Source organism: Aythya ferina, assembly GCF_964211825.1.
Source record: "Aythya ferina genome assembly, chromosome: 15".
Lineage (NCBI taxonomy): Eukaryota > Metazoa > Chordata > Aves > Anseriformes > Anatidae > Aythya > Aythya ferina.
This window is the reverse complement of record NC_140314.1, coordinates 176,641-202,176: the sequence shown is the minus strand read 5'-3', so window position 1 is coordinate 202,176 and position 25,536 is coordinate 176,641. Positions and strand designations below refer to the sequence as shown.

The window sequence follows — 25,536 nt, the reverse complement described above, 5'->3', positions numbered from 1 at the left end:
TGTCCCCCTGCAGCCCATGGAGTACCACGGTGGAGCAGGGTTCCACGCTGCAGCCCGTGGAGGAGACCACGGTGGAGCAGGTGGCCCTGCACCGACGGAGGCTGCTGCCTGTGGAAGACCCCTGCCGGAGCAGATTCCGGGCCGGACCTGTAGCCCGTGGAGAGGAGCCCACGCAGGAGCAGGTGACCCGGCAGGAGCTGCTGCCCGTAGGGGAGCCAGGTTGGAGCAGTTTTCTCCTGAGGGATGGACCCCGTGGTACAGACCCATATCTGGAGCAGTTCTGAAAGAGCTGCTGCCTGTGGGAAGCCCACGCCGGATCAGTTCATCAAGGACTGCATCCCGTGGGTGGGACCCCACAGCACAGGGGACGAGAGTGACCGAGAAGGAGTGGCAGAGAAGAAGTGCTGTAGACTGACCATAACCCCCATTCCCCCGTTCCCCTGCGCCGCTCGGGGGGAGGAGGTGGAAGAGGGTGGATGGGGGGGAAGGTGCTTTTGGTTTGCTTTTTCCTTTGTTTTCTCACTTCTCTCACTTGTTAGTAATAGGCAATAAATCTTACTATCTCCTTATGCCGAGTCTGTTTTGCCCGTTACAATAATTATTGCGTGATTTTCTCGTCCTTATCTCAATCCCTTTTCACATATTTTCTCCCCATTCCTCTTTGAGGAGGGGGAGTGAGAGAGCGGCTGTGGTGGAGCTCGGCTGCCCACTCGAGCGGAACCATGACAGTCTTTATATAGACATTATATAATGGATGAAAGCTGTGGACTGATAATGTAGTTTGATCTCCAGTCCTGTCTCGGAATCACAGCTGGATCCTGAAACCATGTTGTAGCCTCATGTCTAGCCCTACCTCCTAGAAGGACCTTGGACTTTTGTTAGAGCTTTGTCTGTAGGTCCACCTTCATCTCTACTGCTCCTGTGTTGGATCCTGGACCTGGTCCACCACCTCAACTTGTTTGGGAGTATCAGCAAACCCTGTTACCAGGCTCTGCCCACTTTGTTCAGACCAGGCAGGATTATGCTGCACCTTGTGCGGTGAGGGACTGCTGGTGCTGGGATCGCCCTATTTGCCCCACCCTGTGTTAGGGCAGCCTTGTCTTGTGCTGCTCCCTGACACTTTGTACTAATGCCTTGTAATACAGCATATTCTCCAACATGACATTGCCCTCTGCTGGAAGATCACCGGTTTCACAGACTTCAAAGGTGTAAAGTAGAATCACAGAATAGTTTGGTTTGAAGGGGCCTTTAAAGATCATCGTGATCCAACACAACTGCCATGGGTAGGGACATAGTTCACCAGATTAGGCTGCTAAAACTAGAGTAGGCTTTTTCTAAGTTTTGAATCAGTTTAGATGTCATGTGACAGGTGAAGGTGAGCACCCTGTGCTGCAGAAGAATGTACTTGCACTTGGTTCAGTTCTTGGAAAATTACAGATAATTCCTGAGGAATGCTGTTGAGGTCATACAGTCTTGAAGAGTAGGAAAATATTTGTAACTTAATTAGGGAAAAGCATAAGATCCTCTTATCAAATAAGGCTAGGCAGAAGAATGGTACTGTTATTGTTAGTAGTAATAAATACTACGGTATCATGAAAATAAATTACTTCTGGGAAATACTGGAATATGGTAGGGAGACTAGGAAAAACTCTGCCAACTAGCAAAAAGCTTATTAATAGCTCTGATAGGGTATTGATACTGTAACAGTATCTGTGGCTATTGAGCATGATGCCACTCTGCTGGTTTTCAAATACGTGAATTCAGATAGATCCTTTGCATCTTTTTGTTTCACTAGCACAATATGGTTTGACTATGAAGATAATTAATATGATTCATTTTAACAAGATGATAGTAGCATATAGAGCATTTGACTTAAACCACTTAACAGGTTTGTCAAATTCTGCAGGGCTAGATGGAATTCACTGTAAAGTATTTTTGCAAAACAAACATCTTCATGAAGATGTAAACTGGTTGTAAAGAATCCTGAAAAGAAAACACAGCCTGTAAGAAAGGCCAAGAATTTGGATAGTCTGAAAAAGAGAGGAGTGAAGGTATGAATATATATATAATATATGCACATATATGTATATTTAAAAAGGAATATTGTGATCTGTTGTCCTACATGTCCATGAAGCAAAAAATCACTATGCAAGAAAGTTGATTTACAATGGCTATTGTAAAAACCTTTCTAAAGTAGTTCATCACTAGGACACTGCAAGACTGCTGTCCTGCCCAACTGACCCAGCCCTATTTGAGGCTAATTATCTGTACTTTGTAGATTCTGATGCGGTTCTGCAAAAAATATAGTCTTGCCTTGCATTACCCTTTTGAGTAATTTCTTAAAATTCAATAATCCTTTGACAAATTAAAATAGTTTACTAGAAGGTGTCATTCACAAAGGCCCACCATTCTGTTTGTGATCCTATTTCTTCACACTGGATCTGGCTGGCTTCTGTGAGTAAAGGACATTTGATATACTCGTGAACACAGGTTGGCAAGGCAACCTGTTGAAATGCTTTATGCATACACACCTACCTAAAAGAACAAGATCTTATTTGTTATACCATATAGCAGTTAAAGATGTTGATGTGTATTTGTTGGGTGATGAAAATTATTTACTTCCGAGACGGTGAAAGCCTTGTAATGAAAAGTGCACTTCAGATTCAGTGAATTCATACCCAAGGAGCACAGTGCTTTTTTTTTTTTTTTTTTTTTTCCTCCAGAGAAGTCAGACTTTTAAGAACGCCTGCAGTGAAACTGTATCTGTTACACGTCTGGTCTCATAACAGCAACGAGAACTCGACATCCTCACTGGAAGCTGGCGCCCCGAGGCACGGGCCGCTGCCGGGAGAGCGGCCGGCACGAGGCGCGCTCGTGGACGCGCACTACGAGGCAGCGGCCGCCCCGCGGCGCAGGACGCAGCCCAGCGGCACCGCCCCCTCCTGCTACCGCCTTCCCGCCGCGGGGAGAGCCCGCATGCGCCCTTCGGCCGGAAGCTGGGGAGGCTTCTGCCGCCCTCACCCCACGCAGCTTCCTGGCAGGAAGCGGGCCGGAGGGAAAGTCCAGCGTCTGCGCATGCCTGCATCGGCAGCGGCCGCTGAGGCTGATGGGGGACGCTCCGTCCGGGCTCGCAAGTGAGTAGCAGGCGGCTCGACCAACGGCTCGGCGGGCTACGCGGAAGTCCTGCCCGCGGCGGGGGGAGTATTGTTGTGGGTGACGTCACGGGCGGAGGATGCGAGAGCCCCATTGGCTCGGGGCGGGCGGCCGTGCGCTCGGCTCTTAAAGGGCGACGGGAGCGCGGGCCGCGCCGGCCGGCCGGGCGGGGCCCATGGCGAGCACCAGCAGCCACCTGGTGAGTGCGCGGCGCCGGCGCCGAGGCCGCTTGGGGCTGCCGGCGGCCGCGGCGCGCAGGGAGAGCTGGAGGAAGGCGCGGGCGCGAGGCCCGGGCGCCGGGCCCGGTCCGGCCGTGAGGGGGCGGGCCGCCCGGGGCCCGCACGCTGCCGGGGCTTCCGCGGGCGGCCCCCTCGCCCGCCGCCTGCTCGGGCGCAGAGGGCGGCTGGGCGAGCGCTGCCGTCCGTGGGGCCGGCCCCGGCGCTGCCGCCGCCGATTCTCCTTCCACCTCTCGCCTCCCGGGGGTGCTGCGGGCCGCGCGGAGGGGGTCCGCTCTCCTCCTCCTGCCCCCGGCGCTGGCAGGGGCTTGCGAGCGCGGCGACAGGTGCCCGGGCTCGTCCCGGCAGCGGCAGGAAGCGGGGCCGAGGCGGAGGAGCTGCCCCGCGGCCTCTGGCGGAGCGCCGCTCCCCGTTCCGGGTGCGGGGCACCGCCGTGTCTCTGCCGGGTCGCCCTCCCCCAGCAGGGCCCGTGCTGCTACGTTAGGGGAGCCGCCTCTACACCCCGTAACCGACTTCTTTTGTAGTGGGAAGAAGCGTGTGGGAGAGGCTCCGAGGGTAACGGTGGAATGCCCTTTCAAACAGTTGTTTACATTCGTCTGAGAGGGTAAAACTCTTCCATTTTGTGAATGCTGATTAATGTAGTATGGGATTGTGGCTGATACACAGAAGGGGAAATGGTAGAGCTTAACTTGCGTTGTAAATTACATAGTGTAGTTAATGTAGAAATTACCTTATGACAATTTTGGGATTTTCTTTTACTTCTTTATACAAGAATAGCTACCAGTATTCAGTAGTGGTAGCATAACTAACTGACAATGATACTTTACATATCCGTGTTTGGAAGTAACTAAGAAGGGTCTTCTGCATACAGACTGATACATCTGTATAGATTCCTGAAGCCTTGTTTTATAATGTGCTCTACTCTTCATGTTTCGTGATTTTTTTAATTTTTTTTTAGGGTCTTAAGGTAATTGTATTTATTGAATGAAAATGGGAGTTAGTATGTAGAATAGACCTAGAGGGTAGGACATGGAATATAGCATCAAGGATTAAGAAATAAACGCACATTTGATTATGAAATGAACTAGTTTTGCTTTTCTGCCACTTGATAGAGCTCCATATGGCTGCTTACTGGCATCAGAGAAGACTTCTGTTTACCTTCTGAACCCACTTGAAGAGGAAGCGTGCTTCCTTTTGTGCTTCTGTCCTTGCTCATCACTTCTTTCTGTTTTTCTTTTTTTCCCTCTCCAAATAGTTCTGTTTCTGTTCTTCTATATGCAGTTCAGATCTCTGAGAGAGATGGATAGAGAGCAAATGAAGAACGAAGTTGACAATTATTTTTTGTTAAAAATAAAATATTTATTCAGAGTAACTTAGTTTCAATTCCTTCTCTTCCATCCCATTTAACATTTCCCTGTTCAGGTGAGTGTACTGGCTGGTGTTAGCAGACAGGTGGTTTGATTCAGCTAGCCTTTTTGTAAATCAGATTATATCATATTTGGGAAATACATTATTTCTGAAACTCAGCAAGATGCAGTTAATATTACTGTGATGGAATTACTGAAATCAATGGATTCTGTGATTATTTTACTAGGAATGCAAAAGACTTGGGAGTAAAATGGAACACAGCTTTAAAAGAAATAACTTTAACAGTCCTCTGCCTGAACAGTTAACTTTTGTATTCGTATATGTGGGGTCAATTGCCTAAAATGTTCTTCTGAAGCAGTACTAAGGAGAGAATTGCATTTTTAACAGGAAACATTTTTAGTGCTGCTATAGTTGAAGTTGCCAGTGTGGTCTTAGTTATTTGCTGCTAATGCCTTCATTGTAAGGATATTGAGTCTTATATCAACATGTTCACTTCCTCTTGAAATGAAGAGTCTGGAAGAACAGTTCTTTACATCTTTAACTTCAGCAATGTCTTAAGTGGAAGGTTTAACTGCTCTAGTAGTTATTACAAGGCAGGTTCCATTCTGCTAATGTTTCTGTCCTGATAAAAACTTGTAGTATAGTCATGGATATGTCTGAGCAAAACTGTTAATGTTGTGTCCCCCCCCCCAAATTTCTCATGGAACAAATATAAATTGTTTTTCAAAGAACTGGGTACTTTATAGAGTAAGTTCTGCATCTACATGAGGAATTGCAGTAGGCTGATAAGAATTATGCTTGTAGTTATTAATAAGCGTAAAACTTTCAGACAAGATAATTTCTTTTTCCTATACGCCTATCTACTTAGTATTCTGTTCTCTTGGGTTTCAGTGTAAGGCTATGACTTACTTTTATCACTCATGCATAGGCTTTTAATTGGCCTAAGTTTTCTGCAAATCTCTTAGCAAAGCCATCTTCAGGAATAGAAAACAAGAGATACAGATGTTGAGAACTAAAGATGGTGCTCAAAGGCAAAAAAAAAAAAAAAAAAAATGCTTAAGAGGAGCAATTTTATATGCATTCCTGTTTCTAACACAAGTGGTGGTAGCTAGTGGAAAGGAGATAATTTGGAGGGTTGTCTGGATGTAATCATAGAATGTTTTGGGTTGGAAGGCATGGGCCTTAAAGATCATCCAGTTCTGAGCCCCCTACCATGGGCAGGGACGCCTCCCACTAGACAAGGTTGCTCAAAGCCCCATCCACCTGGCCTTGAACACCTCCAGGGATGGAGCATCCACACCTTCTCTGGGCAACTCGTTTCAGTGCTTCACTACCATCATAGTAAAGAATTTTCTCTCTAATATAAACCTACATTCTTTTAGTTTAAAGCCATTACCCCTTGTTCTATCACTACGCTCCCTGACAGGGAGTCCCTTCCCAGCTTTCCTGTAGGAACCCTTTAGGTAATGGAAGACCACTATAAAGTCTCCATGGAGCCTTCTCCATGCTGAACAACCCCAACTCCCTCAGTCTGTCTTCATAGGAAAGATGCTCTAGCCCCTTGATCATCTTTATGACCCTCTTCAGGACTCATTCTAATGCTTCCATGACAATTTTCAACTAAATAGCGAATCCAGTATGTGGGTAGGTGTGGGATTTTTATTTTTAAAGCAAATCTTTGTTTGGGTAACTTGGTCTATTACTTACAATGCTAGAAGTAATGTCTGTTTCATATAGCTCTTGTAACTATACAAGTAGAAATTCTGAGACACCCTTGCAGAATTGGGCTCATTATGCTTCTCTAAAGCTGATTAGTTGAAAGGATGCGTTGCAGGTAGAACTTGGAAAGAGATGCTGGTAACTGAAGTATTTGCAGGATTTTTGTACAAAAGGCATGAAACCAGGAGTGCAGTCACTTGTTTTAGACTGAAAAAAGTAATAAACTGGCAAAGTAATAAAATAGGCTTGATCTATGAAGACATAAAATGTTTTTGAAACACATGTTTTTCAACAATGAACTTGTATCTTTTTCTACATTTTTTTTCTAAGAAAGCTGTAGAATTAGCACGTTTATGGCATCAGATAAAGTATGCGAGTGAGAAATTACTTTTCAGTATGGAAAGAGAAAAATGTGATTCAGAAAAGTGCTTGGAAGATTAAAATCCTTCTCTAAGTTCCTCATATTGGAGCTTTCTGAAGAATTTGTCCAAAACCAAGGAACTACTGTTTCTGGTATTTCAAATGGGATTACTATATATATATATATATATATATTTTTGCAGGTGGTTAAGTTAGATTATGTATATGTAATGAAAAAGGGGAGGGGAGATTAATTTTCTCCTTCCACACTTCCCTTTTTGACACCTTGCATTTAAGCTTATGGAAAGTTAATAAGGTCTGCAGAAGAACTGGATGTAAACATTGAAGTTGAGACTTCCTCTTCTGCTTTAAAAAAGTTGTTTCACTTAGCAAATATTCTGTAATGCTTTATAGCAAAAAACAAACAAAAAACCACACATGCAAGGATAAACTTGCTTGGCACTTCTGATAAGAAAGTATTAAGTTTGATGTTCAGTTCTCTGGTAATTCTGAAGGAATTCATTACAGTTCTTGATTGTGCCGGCCAACCCTTCTACACAGTGTGTACATACTGCCACCTCTTTTGCTGCTCCTCTGCTCTTCACTCAAGCCTATTGTCTCTGCCTCCTAAATCCTCACACTGCTAGCAAGGAATCTGGTATAGGAAGTTCTTTTGTGTTTATTAGCTGCACAACACCTAGCACTATTGTGCTTTATCAGGTAACTGATCATGTAGAATGTGATCGAGACTATTGCTGTTACAGATGGCTTTTGTTGTCTTGTGAGCTGGGATGGATCTGTTTGCATGAAATGAATTCTTTAAGTCTTGTTTACGTTTGTAGCTATTGGGGCCATAGGCTGACTTTAGGTTCTTAGAAATCTTTGTGGTTTCCTGTTTCTGATCTCTTTTGAGGCTCCGGGTTGGGGGGGGGGGGGGGGAGGGGATTGGGGCGGATGGCCTTAAATAGTGTCTGCCTGTTAAGGTGCTTGGTACTTGAGTGCTTTGCTTAGAAGTAGAGGAGGTTAGAGGGTAACTGGATGGTATGCAGATTCTTTCAAATCCTCTCATTAGCTTTTATCCTTACCTGAATATGGAATTTGAATCCTGTAAATTAGTGGCAGGAAATACCACTGTATGTGTTGTCAAATTTAGAAAAAGGTATTTGCGTTAACTGCAGTGTTTGGGCCAACAGTGCTCTTTACATAATATGTTAATTCCTGTAGAAACAAAGTCAGTCTCGTAGATAACATAGGTTTATTCTCTAACTGAAAAAAATCAAACAAATCTAACAAAATAGAGATGTTCTTTTTGCTTACAAATATTTGTGTCTATCAGCTAAATTATATTTTTTGCTGTTACTACATGAATGTGATTTCCTCGTTACTGACTTACAGATAAAGTGCATTCTAGATCTCTAGAAAGTAGAGATGCGATGGTAGGTGGCCAGATCAGTCATTAAGAAGATAGTATCAGAGCTGAGCTTTGGTTCTTATGTTCTGAGATTTTTTTTATATAAACAGTTATTTGCCATTAACTTTTTCAGAATGTATATCCAAAAAATGAATTTGATTCTTCATGATTAATCTTCTTGACTGCTATGAATATAGGACTTGCATTTTCCAAGATTCATTGAAGACACAAAGCAAAAACCTGCTCATTAGAGCTTTTTTAAAACAAACAAACAAAAAACCTCCTTGTGCTTCACAGTAATACAAGTAAATGTCTATGAAGAAAATTTTACAAATCAAATTCTCATAGGTTGTTGCAGCATTATGTTATGTCAAGTTTAGCCAGGGCTTGTATATATTGCCTTTGGCATTTGTTTATTTGTTTTTTAGAATCTGAAAGTATTGAAGGTAGTAAGTGTTGACAAATACATCTATTCTAAAATTATTTAAATTTACAAGCATTTAAGCATATATAAACTATATGTTATGGAGTTTCATTAGTTATTCAGTATATCGTTTCTCACATGCACTCACATGTAAAATGGATTAACAGAGTACTGTAGGCTGTTTAGCAGAAAATCCAACTCGATTTCTAGACGAGTCCCGAAAATAAATAGACGTTGGGATACAATGTACAAGAACTATGTTCACTGCGGTTTGACAGCACACCAATAGGAAAGTTGTGTATAGTATCTCTTGATTGCCACTTCTTACTCTATTTTTCATATACAAGATCTATGTTTCATGCAGTTGTTTTATCTTTTCTCAATCTTCTGAAACACCAGTGTGCCATGAAAATATAATAAATATAACTGCCTGTTAATGTAAAGCCTATCTAATGTAAACTGTCTTTAGCAGAATCACAGTATAAATAGCAGCAAGTCACATTATCTCTAGCACTACAAAACAGTTGTCCACTTAAAACAATTACTTTCTCTTAATGTGAAGTAAAGGCCTTTATCCCTCCTTAATCGCACAGATAAATAGATGGGCTCCATATTTTTACTCGAAGACAAGTGTATTAACTTGGATGTTGAATCTTAGATTCATAGAACTTGGAAGATCTTTCTGTATCAAAGGACTGTTTGGCAGAGATGTAAAAGCAAGGGTTGGAAGAGGTACTGTGACAAATGGGGAGAATATCTTGTGCTGTATCATGCAGTATCTGTTTTAAAAGCCTCTCAAGCTCTATTGCAAATGAAAAGATTAATGTGTAGGCATCCTAGGGTGCTGCTATGTTACTTTCTGAATTAGATCATTGATGAAACAGATTTCCCTGATGTAGGGCATACATGTTGTTACTGATTTGTATTCCTAATTGTCTCTGAACTTCTTATCTTGATTTAGCCTAATGTTCATTACATACAGTACTCAGTAATTTTTATATGCAGTATGACTTCTGTTGAATTGCAGGTCATCCTAGTTTTTAGAGTCCTGGGTGCTCTGATACCAAAGGGCAAAGACTAATAGACACAGATTACAGGAGCTCAGTCTAGTCAGAGGATTAGATGCTTCTTCAGGGGTTCAGTTTCTGGACTTTTCTCCTGAAAGTAGTTGGTTTTGATTTATTCTCTAATGCTTGTCCAGTATTAGTGGCAGGATCCTATTTCCTGTTAGATTCCACAGACTTCTGTTCTTCCTTGTTAGGTTTTCAATATATGTTGTACAAAGAAGCAAAGAATTTTCATATGGAGGTAAACTTGAAACAGCACCCTTAAGAGCTTGGGAAGAAGGTAGTGTTAGAGACCGATTCTTAAAAACAGATACAGAATGATTTGAACAGTGGTTATCAGTGTGGTAGCGTGGTCCGTGGAAATCCATGTTGTGCAATAGGTAAGGGACACAAGTGTGTTGTCACTGTGTGAGGGTCTGTGCTTTCATTGACTTGCTAGTTGAGAAATGTTGATAGTTGCTGGAAAGAGAGCATCTTCAAGCTTCTGTAGATGCAGCATAGAAGTTTTTTCAATTATTCAGTAACTGACTTGCTAAAATGGTTGGACTTAGCAGAAGTAGTCTTAAACCTGATTTTTGTAAAATAAATAAATAAAAATAAATAAAATAAAAAATGAGGCTATATGAGGTTAGACTTGATGAGATGGCCTCTGTTCTATTTCTGATATACATGGAGACACGTGTAGAAACAGTCTCTCTAGACATGCTTTTTTGGAATCTCTTAAAAACAAAAACAAGAAGGTAAGCAATCCAGGACATGAAATACTATATAAAAACATGCAGACTGTGGCAAGATGAGTGTAGGAGTGATGTTTTCTGTAAATGTTCAGGTGCAGCATACATATTCGTATAGTTCTGTCACTTTCTAGGTAACTGGTATTTTAAATCTTCTGCATCTTTGTCTGTTCATTTTTCTTAATCTTGACTTTTCTTTGAGAAGATGACTAGCTGATGTTTTGACTAACTAGTTTTGTCTAATTGGTGCTATACTTTGGCTGGAAATAACCTTCTCTTCCTACAACATCCCTTATTCCTGTCTTTCTTTTTCCTTTAAGGATAGTACTTTTCTATATGTGATATTCATTGTGATTTTATTTACTTGCACAGTATATGAAATTAACTGCATCCAATACCTTTTTTTTCCTCTGCTTTCTTTCCATGCTCTCTGGTGCTTTAGTGTTTTTTTTGTTTGTTTGTTTGTTTTGTTTTGTTTTGTTTTCCATCAAGGCAATCGTGGTAGCTGCAAAATCCAATCAGATACTCCACAGTGCTATTTCTTCGTTTACCTGTATACCCTTTGTTGCTCTTGGATAGCCTGACTGGAGTAAGTTCATCATTTAAATCTTAATATTACAGTCTATTTACTACATTTCAATTAATGGGACGCTTGCTATATTTGCATCACCTCAGCAGTTGAGCAGTCAGTTATTCTTGTGCTTGGCTGTTGCTGTAGTCTTTGTGGAGAACAGTGCAATCTGGTTTTAATTGTAGCTACTGTGTATCTTTATACAAGCTGTCCTTTGAGTTGATGTCTGAAGGTAATGTGATTCAGCTGGGCTATGAGAATGTGAGGGGAAAATAACTAGTGATCATTGATTCTGTGACAATCTGGGGAAAGTGTCAACTCAAATATCTGCAAAGATGGTGTAAAAGGAATAGCGCCCTACTGCATGTATACTTCGTCTGTGCGCGCTGTTTTTTCATAATAATAGCATCAACATACTTCTCTTCAAAGATGAGAATGCTGTATAACAAATTCTGAGCAGGGACATACGCTGTTCTTGGAGGGAGTTAGTGAACTTTCAAAAAACACATTTCTTCTCCCGTCAGCCTCCAAATCTTCACCCAAACTTCACATCCTTTTGTCCTCACAAAAGCTGTACAAAAAAAAAGCTGTACAAAATATTGCAAGTAGTTATCATTATAGGCATATTTCTTGTCAGACTCTGTTATATCACAAGGTTCAGACAAGGTCTAATAAAGGAAGCTACTACCTGTTTCTGACCTCCTGCTCTATCAGTTGGCTGCACTCCTTAGAAAAAGCTCTAAGGAGCGGTAGAGTGCTTGGTGCAAGTAGGCTATATTCAGATTGGAAAGAGAATGCTTCTTCCAGGGATTATATATACAACAGTTGTTTAATACTTTAATTATACTTTTCAAACTTACAGTAATTGATATCTATTTAATTGAAAGTGGAAAAAAATGATAATTTTACCTGTATTATTTTTGACTTTGTTACCTTAATCTGAATTTACAAAGTATACCTTTACAAGTGTAGAAATATGTTTGTATATCTTTGTAATGCCACTGAATGGATAAATTGTGTTTCTGCTGCCTTACTATACTATGTAGAGCACAAACAAGTATAATAAGTGTTAATTTTGGAGCTAGGTGCGTTAAGCCTAAATGTGTAATTGAACATAAGTCCAATTCCCTTCTAAAGTGAGTTTTGATAGGAATGCAGGAAATTGTTCTGAATCAAACTGTAACTCATTAGATGCTATTTTTGTTGGAAGTAATGTATATTTGAATATCAAGATGAGATATGTCACAGACTAGGTCAGGATTGTATAAGCTGTTTTGAGGCTAGGACACTTCAGCTGTTTTTGTTTCATTCTGCTGACTGTATGTTAGAATGCTAAGATTAAAAACCCATGCTCATCTACAGTGTTAATATTCTCAAGTATTCCGTCTGCATTGCATTTCAGTTTTTATTGTCAGAGGAGGTTCAGCAGAGCTCTCCCCTTGTCTGTGTTTTCTGGTCAGTTTCAAGTGAAACATTTGAAGCAGAGTTTGACAGACTAATGGAGGTGTATTAGGAACAGGGAGGGAAACCAGCTTGACTAGTTTGCTTGGTTTTACATGAGAAAAATTGATGAAAAGGTACCAAATGAAGACTTCCTTTGTATATTATAAGAATTGGTGTTTGGGGTGTCTGTTCCTATATTTGCTTTGTCTGGTTCTTTGTTTTGGAATTGGGATGTCTTTATGAGATTAAATACTGTAAAATCCTTTGTCATAAAAGATCAGACCAGTGCATTCTTTAAAAAATAAATAAATATTGCTGATACTAGAATCATTCAGCTGACCTGCCCTTTGTATGTATCTTGTTGGTGTCCTCTCCCTCCAATGTCTGTTAGAGAGAATACTGTTAGAAAAAGTGAGGTTCCAATTAAAAACATGTAATTGTAATCTGTGTATGTAGAAATATATCCTTTTGTCTATTGAAGTTTTTGTGATTTATTTTTCATCTCTAATGTTAATAGTGAATATAAGTGTTAATGCAGAGCTATGTAACTTTTTTTAAGTTTCAGGAAAACTATCGCTTGTTAAGATGGTTTGAGGCACAGCTGTGAAATAAACCTTAATGATAATGTTATCTGTAGGAGAATGTACCTTGATATTTGACTCCTTAGTGTTGGAGAGGACTTCTTGAGTCTGAAAAACTGCCATTTGTGAATTAAAACTTTCAGACTTTTGACTTACAGCTATATGTACGGATGCAGCATGATGTAAACAGCGTCTGTTTAAGAGCTGCCATCTCCAAAATAAACACTTAGATTCTTTCCTAAAGACATCTTCATGATAGTCCTTTCAAATAGGAAGGAGTGGAAAGAAAGCCCAGATGTGTGGGATAATTATTTGAAGGTATGGGGATAACAGTTTCTTTTCTCTTTTCAGTATGATGCTGTTCCAATCCAGTCTAGTGTGGTGTTATGCTCCTGTCCATCCCCATCAATGGTGAGGAGCCAAGCAGATTCCAGCACTCCATCTGTCATTTCCACCTGTGGCAGCAGACAGGGATCAAACATGGAGAGCACTGCAGCTGAATCAAGATCTAGTTCAAACTCCTTGCAGCAGCATACAGGACAGCAGCCTCCACAGCCTCGAAAGAAACGACCTGATGACTTCAAATTTGGGAAAATTCTGGGTGAAGGATCTTTTTCAACGGTAACCTTATTTTTTAATTTAAAAAAAAAAGCTGCTTATAGTCTGCAAAAATAGGAAAAACTTCAAAATTTGTTGCGCAGAAAATATTAGGAAGATTTAAATCTGGAGAAAACAACTTAGAGTAAATGAGCAGGGTGTAGTTGTTTAAATGTTAACAACTAATATTAAGTCTTGCACTGAATACAGGTGCTGAGCTTTAAGTAAGTACCTTTTTAACTCATCAGAAGTTCCACTGTATCCTGATGACTCTTGTTTTTAAGAGACAGTGCTTTCTAATGTAAGTTTTTGATGCTTAATGAGTTATGTTAAAATTTTATTCCATGAAGGATTGGAACTGGGCTTGGAGTTGGTCATGGTAAGAACTTCTACCCAATATCTTGTTTGTGATGGGACCCAGTGCCAGATGCTTAGGGAAGAATGTAAAAACAATGATATTTTTCTGGTATTCTTTTTCAGTCTTTAGTATCATGGCCGTCAAGGACTTCATGAGCCATAGTTATTGTATAGTAGTTGTCAAGAGTAATTTGCACTTAATCGCATAGTTTGGAATTTGCAGGTTTCCTTAAAGAATCCAATAGAGTTGTTGCATCTTGTTGGAATACTTAGTGACAGTCTGCTTCAGTAAGACACTTTAATTTCTGCTTCTCTTCTCTGGAGCTTAGCACTGTGTTCCCGGTAAACAGAGAAATACATAAGGCCCAAACTCCAAATAAACTTCTGTTCCAGCATTCTGCTACCTGTTCAGTGGTAGGGTTTTTTTTTTTTTTTTTTTTTTTGTCCTGAGTCAAGTCTAAGTTACTCAAATGAATTTAGGTGGGCAGTACGAGAGACTGCATACCATGGAAATGTTAATCCATATGTAGCATTATTGTTTTGAGTTTTACAAGCAGAATTTTGGTCACCATAATCATCAGGACCTCAGGTAGGACTGGTGAAAGTGTCCAGTCAAAACCAGTTGTTAAACATAGACTTAATCTCTGGCAGACTCAAGCATTTGTTCAAGCTTAAGAGTTTAATGGCTTCACCATTATGTCTGCCAATTATGTTGGCAAATGGTTCTACTTTGTAGCCTCTGAGAGCTCTCTGCTCTTCTTCCCTTGCTGAAAGAAACTCCCATTTGAAGGGTTTAACTACAATTTTTCCCTTGCTGCTTGAATTTGTCACTTACACGGTTGCATGTTCTGTGAATATTTTTTGTTTTAGCTACCTATCTGGTATAATTCCACTTTATGGAGTTTATGTTCCCTGGTGTTACATCTTCTCATACTGTGGATGATGCCCATGATAGTACAGACGTAGTATTAATATACATCACTGTGGCATTTTTTTCTTGTGATTCTGCTGTTTTTGTGGAATTGTTGTTTAGGAGAAAAAGAGGATATATGATTTACTCAGATGTGTTCAGTAATGAGGGGACCTAAAGGAACGTGATGATTCAGGCTAGGAGGAAAATAAGCAATCTGCTGTACACAGCTGCTCAGTATGAATGTACATGTGTGGGTAATTTATCTGAAACATGGTAAAAAAAATACAGTACAGGACTAAAATAGTTAGTCTTTGGTGCTATACAGGTTAATACAGGTTTGGGTTATTAGCCAAGATGTGTTTTCACCTGTGTCGATAAGTCTGCAGATGAGACTGTTAGGTGGGACTGTTGATCTTCTTGAGGGTAGAAAGGCTCTGCAGTGGGAAATGGATAGGCTAGATAGATAGGCTGAGCCCAATAGTGTGATGTTCTACAAGGCTAAGTGCCAGGTCCTGTTCTTGGGTCACAACAACCCTGTGCAATGGTACAGGCTGAGAAAAGAGTGGCTGGGAGGTTTTCTGGCAGAAAGGGACCTGTGGGTGCTGGGGGACAGCTGGCTGAACATGAGCCAGCAGTGTGCTCAGGTATCCAAGAAGGCCAATGGCATCCTGCCTGCATCAGAACTAGCGTGGCCAGCAGGACTAGGGAAGTGATTGTCCCTCTGTGCATTCCAGTGAGACTGCACCTTGAACACTGTGTTCAGTTTTGGGCCCCTCTCTACAAGAAGCAAATTGACTTGATTGAGTGAGTGCAGAGAAGAGCAATGAAGCTGGTGAAGGGACTAGAGAACAAGAGTCATGAGGAGCAGCTGAGGGAGCTGGGATTGTTTAGGCTGGAGAAAAGGAGGCTGAGGGGAGACCTCATCACTCTCTATAACTACCTGAGAGGAGGTTGCAGTGAGGAAGTTGTCGGTCCATGTGAGCACATCAATTTCTATAATGCAGAAAGTCAGCACTATGTATCTGGGTATTTATTAAATAATGAACTTTAAGTTACTGCTTTCAGTAACTTTAATAGTAGACTTGATGAAACCTGGCAACAAAAATTAGAAAAGTTATGAACATTCTCATCTTATTGCACAGCTTTAAATAATATTGTCTGTGTATACACAGAAGAGTTTAAAAAAATCCTTTGGTAAGGACACAGCTTGCAATAGACTGGCTGTTTCTAGTAGAAATGTCCATTGATTAAATAATGTGAACTTCAGTGTATTTGTAGATGTTGCACTTTTTTTAGTTGTTTCTTACCACCACACTGAGATTTCTGTTTTCTAATGATGAAAGAGAGCAACTTACGTGCAGTTCTCCTGTCACCATGAAAAAAATTAATTGACCTGAAGAAGGGCCTTATTTGGAACTTTTCTTTCTAAATGTATGACATTTGGTATTAGGTGTGTATGCAGTACTCAGTATAACTGGTTTTGTTTAGGGGCTAGGGAGCCAGTGTACTATGAACACATGCTTAAATCTTTTGCTGATTGTGTTTGTGATACTTAGAATACTGCTTGTCCAAAATAAACTACCTACTGAAAGATCAAAAACAATGTTACCATATGTCTTTAATAAATAGTTATATTATATTCTCTCTTCTGTGCCAACAGGTTGTCTTGGCTCGAGAATTGGCAAGTTCTAGAGAATACGCCAGTAAGTATTAATTCCTTAAACACAGCTTTTTAAAAATACTTCATGAATGTGTGCCTTTTACAAAACACCTGTTAAAAAGATGGGATAAAACTAGTGTTTTTGTGATAATTTTATCTTAACAAGAAAAAATGGCAACCAAACCACTGACTACTTAAATGGACTTCATTTTTTGTATCTTCCTGTGTTTTCACTCTTCATTAAGTTAAAATTCTAGAAAAACGTCATATCATAAAAGAAAACAAGGTGCCATATGTGACACGAGAGAGAGATGTAATGTCCCGCCTGGATCACCCTTTTTTTGTGAAACTCTACTTCACCTTTCAAGATGATGAAAAGCTATGTATCCTTTAAGTTCTAAAACTTTCTGTTATATTTTCTTAAAAATAACAATCCGCAGTTTTGGTTCCTTTGAAACATTGTTTGACGGGAATGATGAAATAAACCTAAGTTATTTAAAATGTCTTAGTTGTTTGTGATGCAGTTTTTTTTCAGTAATGCTTTTATTTAAAATTAAGTGAATGGAATGAATGTGCCCCCTCAAAGAAAGAGGGAATGACGTGGGAGACAGGAGAATGGATCTCCTATTCTCCATGTGGTAAATGCTGAAAGGTGACTTGCACTTTAAAAAAAAAAAAAAAAAAAAAAAAAGTGTTTGAGAAATGTTTTACTTCTGATATATAGAGTAAAACACCACGATTCCTGTGTTTAAAATAGGAGTAGCCAGCTACATTTATTTTTCACTCAAACAATTAGATTTGGTAAGCACTTCTATATAACAATTTTTACAGAATAATCTAAATGAGGAAAAGAAAGGAAAATCTTCTATTTGGGCCACTGCTTCATCAGTTTCCTCTAGCAAAGTGCAGCTTCATCTTCAAAGCTCATTGCTTTGCAATCAGCTTTTTTCTTTTGCTGTGAAGAAATTTTCAGTAATGTGAATTTCCTCCTAAACATCCTGTTTGGAAGTGGCTGTGCCAAGGGTAAAAGGATAGATCAGTTCATTTCTGGGGTCAGTAAGTAGTTGTTGTTTTTTTTTTTTTTTTTTTAAGAGGCTGCTAACAATGCTAACAGGCTGTGTGTGTGTGCACGCATGCACTAACAGAACTTAAAGGGCTGTCTTTATATTATAAATATTTGCTCATTGTACATTGGACTGATATTTTTTTACCTTTCCAGATGATGGCGCAATTTTAAACTTATGTTCATTATTAATGTAAATGGATGTTTATGTAAGCAGTTACATATACAGGTGGAAACAATTATTCAGGTGAAAGATTACAAATTGAATCCACTATGTAGTCTTTGCAATGCTAAGAAACTGGAACCTGTATGCTAGGTTTTTAATACATTTAATTAGACATAGTTTTGGGTTGCTGCCATGTAAAGTTTCACATTAACCAACTTCTACCGTTTTGTTCATGTCTTTTCAATATTATTTATGTTTTTTGAATGAGGTCTGGGGAATTTTGTTTTAAAAAAGTTTTAATGGTAGACCTTAACTTCTTACATTCAGATTTTGGGCTTAGCTATGCCAAAAATGGCGAGCTGCTAAAGTATATACGCAAAATTGGCTCATTTGATGAGACCTGTACCAGGTTTTATACTGCTGAAATTGTATCAGCCCTGGAGTATTTGCATGGGAAAGGAATTATTCACAGGTAATATGGAAAGTCGAGATCGAAATGCTTGTGATTATGCGCAAGGAATGTTCTTCATGAAGTGTAAATTGAATATGGATTTTGTGGGAAGCTAATAACACAATAGCATTTCATTAGTAATAGTACTATTAACATAACACAAGGAACTAAATAGTGCAAACTTCATGAGGAGAGACAATCTGTTATTAGACAATTTGGAAAAAGTAAGAGAACTTCATGATCTAGAACTTACATTCCCAAAAGCTTGTCTGTCTTGAGATCAATCATTAGGCTAAAATCAGACTGGCATTTTTGCTAACTTTTTTTTTTTTTTCCTATATCGTGTTATGTACCAAAACCAGCTAGAATTCTGCTGGTGTGTGAATCTGCATGCAGCACATCAATAAGAAAAGTAAAATTCAGTTTTGGCCGAGTGAACAAATTCCACAAAGTTGAATGAGAATTAGGTAAACGTTGAAATTTACCAAAGTTTTTAATAGAACCTTTGCAGTGTTTCTGATGTACTGATATTGTCTGGGTAAACCATGTTTTGTCATGAATGTTTTTAAACAAATAAAAGCTGGTTCTGGTGCAATATTCAAATAAGAGTGAGAAGTCTGAGCTACAGAATTTGTTTTGGGGAAGAAATCTATTCTGTCTGTAGATACCGAAGCAGTTGTTCGTGGTAAATGATAGTTGGCAAAAAGCTGACTGATCTAACTTTTTTCAGTTATAGAAAAATACTGTCTAAGTATTCTTTTCTGTGAAATAGTTGAGAATAGAATCTATAGGGGCCGGATGCACCATTGTTTGACTAACTGAAGTTTTCTGCTGTGAATAAGCAGGCCTAAAAGATATTACTGCCATATCAACTTGTCAGACACTACCTAAATTATGGCTTGGGAATTGATATTCGCTTCATTTTGCTCAAAAAGTGAGGTATACAATAACCTAGTTTTGTGGTCAACTATTAATTACTTAATCTTTTTAGGAAAAATGTTAATGAATGCACTTTCCAAAATGTGTTAGCAGCAGTCTGCATGTTGACAGCTGCAAGTCAAGGAAAACTTAACACAACATTGTTTACAGAATGTCTGCATCATTTATGATAATGTGCATGCAAAACACCAGACCATTTTGCAATACTAATTTTTGTGCTGTTTATATACAAAAATCTGCCTTTTCTAGGGATCTTAAACCAGAGAACATCTTGCTAAATGAAGATATGCACATTCAAATAACAGACTTTGGAACAGCAAAAGTATTATCTGCTGACAGCAGACAAGGTATACCATATTTAATTTGCCACATTATGTAGTAGAGAATAGTACAGTTAGAAGGGAACTACAAAGATCAAGTCCGACTGCCATAGTTATATAGATAAGTGAGCCTTTGAAAATACAAGTATATTGTATTTATCAAATTGTGACTTTTAGATATCATTAGCTCTTATGTAAGAAAAAAAAATACTGAAATATATTGAAACAGTGTTGATTCTCTACTTTGATTATGGCAGAAGACATAGTATTTGGTATAGTGGTAAAGCCAGCTAGATTGCCAAATACCAGGTGGACTGTTCTCAATGAGAAGTTTAAGTACTTGAAATTACTTTTCTTCTGTAAGACAAGAATACAAACAGATAGTTTGTCTCAGCTGAAACAGTAAGCTATTATTCTGTGCATGTTGTATTTAATCCCCCACCGACTATCAGAGTTGCTTAAATGTAGATCATTGAACTTTTATGCCACTAGCTGCTTAGTGTTAACCTGTGAATGTGATACTGCAAACTATATCTGAAAAATGCACTGGGCTGAACTGATTTTCATTCACTAAATTTGATAAATGAATTTTTTTACTCAGATTTACTAAGCGTGCGTTGGTAGAATTTGTGCTAAATGCCTAGCTTCTCAAACCAAATAGATATCACTGAGATTAAAGCAATTTGTCTCCTCTGATCAGGTTTTGTGAATGGGTAGAGAAATGAAATTCCTGTGTGTTTTTGGATGGTGTGGGAGGGGGTTGGTTTCTTCACAAGTATGTATTTACTTACCTCTTTCAATTTTCTTCACAGCACGGGCAAATTCATTTGTAGGGACAGCACAGTATGTTTCTCCAGAGCTGCTGACAGAGAAATCTGCCTGTAAAAGGTGAAGACTATTGTATTTTAGAAATATACGGATTCTGTCAGATGCTATCAAATGGAATGCAGGGAGTGAGAGGATGTATCTTAGTATTATGTATCTTAGTATTTCTAAGAAGCAAGATACTCGAACATAAAGGTTAAGAGTTTGAGTTTTTCTTAGCAAGTATTGCTTCTTGTCTGAGTGCTAGTTTCATCAGTTTATCTTACCTCCTACAAACAGAATTTACCATTGCTAGGAGAAGGTAGTTTGTGGTGAGCAGTTGGATTCCTCTTCCCCATAAATATCTTTCTCTATTATAGAAATAAAATCATTCTGAATTCTTATTTTGTGTAAGATGGCTCTATTATGGTTACTCCTGAGATAAAAGCAACAGAATGTTATTCTGTCAGTTAGGGGAAAGGTTGCAGCTTGCTTTGAGTTGTATTTGGATCAGCTTGCAGTATTATTACTAAGCTCTGCTTGGGGTTTGCAACAGTTTAAAGATCATCTCTGTGCCTGGTATGAGTAACATACTTAAATGAGATTCCCGTATGAAATTTCTTAAATAGGTTATTGATAGTAACCTACGGATTGTTGTGTATCTATTTTATTACAGTGATGGAAGAATAATCACTCAAAGTAATCACTGACAAAACATAGGGGAAAAAAATCTCTATTTTGTGAATAACTCTCCTGTGGTAATTTCAGCTGTTATTTTTTGAATTTATATAAATGCCACCAGCCCTTCCAGTTCTGCTTCTAGTAAAAATGTTTGGGCTGGTTTGGATAATGTAAAGACTTCATCAGGCTATCATCCCCCTTTAGAATTTCCATAATACCTCTGCATAAAATTCCTAATTTGAGCAGGTCTGAGCCGCCTTTAGAATTTTAGTCTTCTATGAGGATTTCTAAGCCTTGCCAAATCTATGTATAAAGTACTCTGAGGTAAAGTAAGTTTAAACATACTCTTTCAGGACAACACATTAAAACTTTTTCTCTCCTTTGTACCATATAGCCTGCATTTTTTCTTTGTGTCTGAAAGAAAGCTTTTGGTGAAAAAGTGCTATGGTGATGATTTTTTCCATTAAATATTTAGAGGAAATGATTCTAATTCTGAAGGAACATATTTTGCATTAAGTTGGATTTGTCTTGGAATTGTGGTAGTGGTTAATAAGACATCTTTTTAGTCTTATTTACCCATTATGTCAACTGAAAATTCAGCTGTCTTGCACATGTGCTTGTAGTCAGTTGTTGGGGGATGGTTACTGTATGCTTTCAGAAGTAGTGTTGCAGGCCTATTCTCCAGACAAGGAATAAAGTGAATAGTGTGGAAGTCACACTAACAGGCTTGTCTGACATATTTGTGATGTGTTCTAACTAGCAGGAATTTAAGAAATTTTATTTTTGTTTTTACAAATTTATAGAAAAACATGCTAAGGTTTTTTTTCCTTTTTTTTTTTTTTTTTTTTTGAAGCTCTGACCTCTGGGCTCTGGGATGTATAATATATCAGCTTGTAGCTGGATTGCCTCCATTCAGAGCTGGGTAAGAGACTTATGCTACTAGTTCTTTAATGTGGATTATAAATACATTTACTTGCATTGGGTTTTACTTTACTATCAGTTCTGAAGTACAGATTTTCATGGTGCACTTTTAGTGTTGTTATGCCTGCTTTTATTTGTATAATCTAGTTCGTTTCCTTGTTGAAATCGTGAAGATGCTAAGACTAACTAGAAGTCCTGAGAGAGGTTATTTGATTTATCTTAGGACTTCAAATGTAGTTTATACTGTAAGGTAACTATGCCTCCATGAAGGTTTCTTTCACCTCTATATTGAGGCATTCGACCTTTTCCTGTTACTGTTCAAGTATTTCATGCTTACAGGATCACAGATGCTTATAAGCAACTGCTTCCCCTTAAGTACACTATAGAAGGATTTACGGGAACTTGACTTATAGCTTGTGTTTCTCAAATTTAATATTTGTCCAGATTATGCACTGTTAAGGTAAAAGAACCATGGAGAACTAATAACTAGCTAATATTTTTCTCTTTTGCAGGAATGAGTATCTGATATTCCAGAAGATAATAAAGTTGGAATATGACTTTCCAGAAAAATTTTTTCCCAAGGCAAAAGACCTTGTAGAAAAGCTATTGGTAAATATTTACTGCTGTTGAATGATTTGATGACATTGGAAACATTCAGCTTTTTAATGTAGTTCTCTTTTCCTAAAGTTTCTATCTATTCTACCATGAACCTTGTAATAAGAACAACTCTGAACTATTAATTGTACATAAGAGTATCTCAAAAGTCAACATCCATTATTAAACAGCACTGATTTATCTGAATTATAAAGCATGGGCAAAGAACGTCTCTGTCAAGTGGAAGCAAATATTTCTAAAAACTATGCGTAATACAAGTTAAGATTCAAACACTTGTGCTTGCATAGTACTCGAGTTAATTTTTGAGTTGTATAATATATCATTTAGTTATAAAGAATGTTCTGTACATCATAGAAAGATGTATTCCTTAAATAAAGATGTATTCCTTAAATAAATTGATATAAATCAATTTATCCTTCATTTTAGGGCAGTTAATGCATGTCTAATAATAGTATCAGCAAAAGTTTTATTCTGCACATGAATGTGCAGTGAATATGTAAATTATGTAAAAATGCTTACACATTTTGCATGGTGTAAGCTTCTTGAAGTTGTATGGTCTAGCTTATTAGGGAGAAAATTCTGTACATTATGTTTGTGAATGGTGGTGAGTGCAACCATTATAAAAGGGCCTAATAGCTCTGTGGCCAAGCCAGCATTCTCTGAGTGGTAAGGTCCAAGATGTGTCAACATCCTGAGGGATGGTGGTAAGGTCCAGGATGTGTCAACATCCTGAGATCTGTGCTGTTTTAGGGTGCTTGAGGTTGGTGTTTGGCACCAACTATAGCTTTTACAGCTGTCTTGCATCACTCACAGTATGACGTGGGACTATATTTAAATGAGCCGTGCTCTATCATGCAGCCTCTGTGGGTTTGCTTGGTTTTGTTTCCATCTTTATAAAGAAACAAAGCAAAAAAAAAAAATCTGTGGATCCAAAGAAGTGCTTATTTCTCTAGCTATGTGAGCTGATGAAATACTAAATTGTGCTAACAAGTCACACTGACAAATAACACCTTGTATTACAAGGGTGGGTTGGTGGGTAGAAGGGGTGTCAAGAAGATGGAACCAGACTTTTCAGTTGTGCCCAGCAACAGAGAGGCACTGGGCACAGACTGAAAACATGGGAAGTTTCTGTGAGAGGAAGTTCCTGATGACAGGACACTTTACTGTGAGGGTGACAGAGCACAGGAACAGGTTGCCCAGAGAGGTTGCGGAGTCATCTTCTCTGGAGGTATTCAAAACCTTTCTGGATGCCATCCTCTGCAATGTGCTCTAGGTGATTCTGCTTGGCAAGGGGTTTCGACTAGATTATCTTCAGAGTCCCTTTCGACCTCAGCCATTCTGTGATTTTATGATAAGCAGTCTCCTTGTATGTGCCTAGAAGAGTAAGGCTGACCAATTAAGTTTTTGCATATTGCTGTGCAAATGTGAATGGTGCTTGCCCCTTTCTTGTCATTAATTTATGCATGCTAACTTCATTGTAACCTGTTCAGGTTCTAGATGCTACCAAAAGATTAGGCTGTGAAGAAATGGGAGGATATGGACCTCTTAAGGCTCACCCCTTCTTTGAATCTATTGTGTGGGAGAACCTACATCTTCAGACACCCCCAAAACTTACAGCATACCTACCTGCCATGTCAGAGGATGATGAAGACTGTTATGGAAATGTATGTTTAGCTATAGCTATATTCAGCTCTGATGCTGCCTAGACTTCCGTTAAAACAAAATTATTGTATATCAAATACTTTCATTGAAGCTACTGGTTGGTTATATTTTAATGAAGACTTAACTATTAAGAATCTAATAAACAATTTCTGGATAAAATTTGATCTAGTCAACATTTTTTTTCTGATGGAGTGTTTTTCTTAAAAAAAAAAAAAAAGTTTGCTTTTGACTAAGCATAATTCTTTTGAGATATGCCAGTTAATTTGTAGAGAGTAGTCTGCCTTTTTTTGCGCAAAAGCCAAAGCATGCTTAAGTTAAAAGTAACACTAGTTATTCAGAGCAAAATAAGCTTTTTAAATAAACAAGCAACTCTTACTTTTTTTTTACTTTATTTTTTTTTTCCTCCTTTTAGTATGACAATCTCCTCAGTCAGTTTGGTTGCATGCAAGTTTCTGGTTCTGCCTCTTCCCATTCACTGTCTACCCCAGAGACGAGTACCCCACAGACATCAGGAGGCAATATTGAACAGTATATTCATGATCTTGACAACAATTCCTTTGAGTTGGATTTACAGTTTTCTGAAGATGAAAAGAGGTTACTTCTGGCAAAACAAGCTGGTGGAAATCCTTGGTAAGATCTGTGAAAATAGCTCATTTGTTACTTGCATTGAAGTAAGGAATCTAGAAAAATAATTTTTTATTCAAATTAATAATTGTCAGTCTTAATATCTTTAAAGAAACTAATATTGACTAGGTTTTTCCTAATTTCTTTTTTTTAAAGCAACAGCAGCAAAAAAAAAAGTTTTTAAAGTTAAGGGCTAAAAGATGGTGTGGGTATAGGAAGAGAAATGGTACAGTGTAAAGAATTCTTCCCTCTACAGAGTTCCAGAACTAGAAGATGTTTTTTCTTTCTTACAGCTGGCATAAGTTTTTTTTTGTTTGTTTTGTTTTTTTTTTTTGAATGATAATATTCCATTTATAACTAAAATATGTCCAGGCTATGCATTCATTAGCATTTCTCTTCATTCTTGATAAGAGTTGCTTGTTTGTGATTTTTTTAAAGGACAGCTTAAAAACAACAAAAACAAAACAAAACAACAACAACAAAAAAAATAACTACTAAAAACGTACCTGTTTGGTGTAAAATGAGGAAGAGGCCAAAATTCACCTAGTAGAGATATTCAGGACTCTTCGGAGGAAAAGATACTAGAAGGAAATGGAAAATTGCTTAGTAATAGTAAACAGTTCTTACTGCCATTGTTATGTGGAAGAGTTATATCTGAGGTAATAGTGTTTTTTCCCTATTGTTTTGTTTTTCAAG

At 38.6% G+C, this 25,536-nt stretch overlaps 1 protein-coding gene across 2 annotated transcripts in view; it reads left to right on the top strand.

Moving 5' to 3' along the window:
• The first annotated feature begins 3,199 nt into the window (after window positions 1–3,199).
• The window catches only part of PDPK1 (3-phosphoinositide dependent protein kinase 1), a 71,269-nt gene continuing 48,932 nt past the window's right edge, over window positions 3,200–25,536 (top strand). Inside the window, exons 1-11 of one of the 2 annotated variants that reach the window (XM_084537288.1) lie at window positions 3,200–3,352; window positions 13,419–13,688; window positions 16,595–16,637; window positions 16,840–16,977; window positions 18,151–18,295; window positions 19,463–19,560; window positions 20,346–20,421; window positions 21,872–21,940; window positions 22,452–22,548; window positions 24,045–24,218; window positions 24,629–24,846. In XM_084537288.1, coding sequence (XP_084393414.1) covers window positions 3,329–3,352; window positions 13,419–13,688; window positions 16,595–16,637; window positions 16,840–16,977; window positions 18,151–18,295; window positions 19,463–19,560; window positions 20,346–20,421; window positions 21,872–21,940; window positions 22,452–22,548; window positions 24,045–24,218; window positions 24,629–24,846 — 1,352 coding nt within the window. In that variant the 5' untranslated portion in view covers window positions 3,200–3,328. The remainder of the gene's footprint in view (window positions 3,353–13,418; window positions 13,689–16,594; window positions 16,638–16,839; window positions 16,978–18,150; window positions 18,296–19,462; window positions 19,561–20,345; window positions 20,422–21,871; window positions 21,941–22,451; window positions 22,549–24,044; window positions 24,219–24,628; window positions 24,847–25,536) is intronic. The other variant, XM_084537286.1, reaches the window with a different exon arrangement.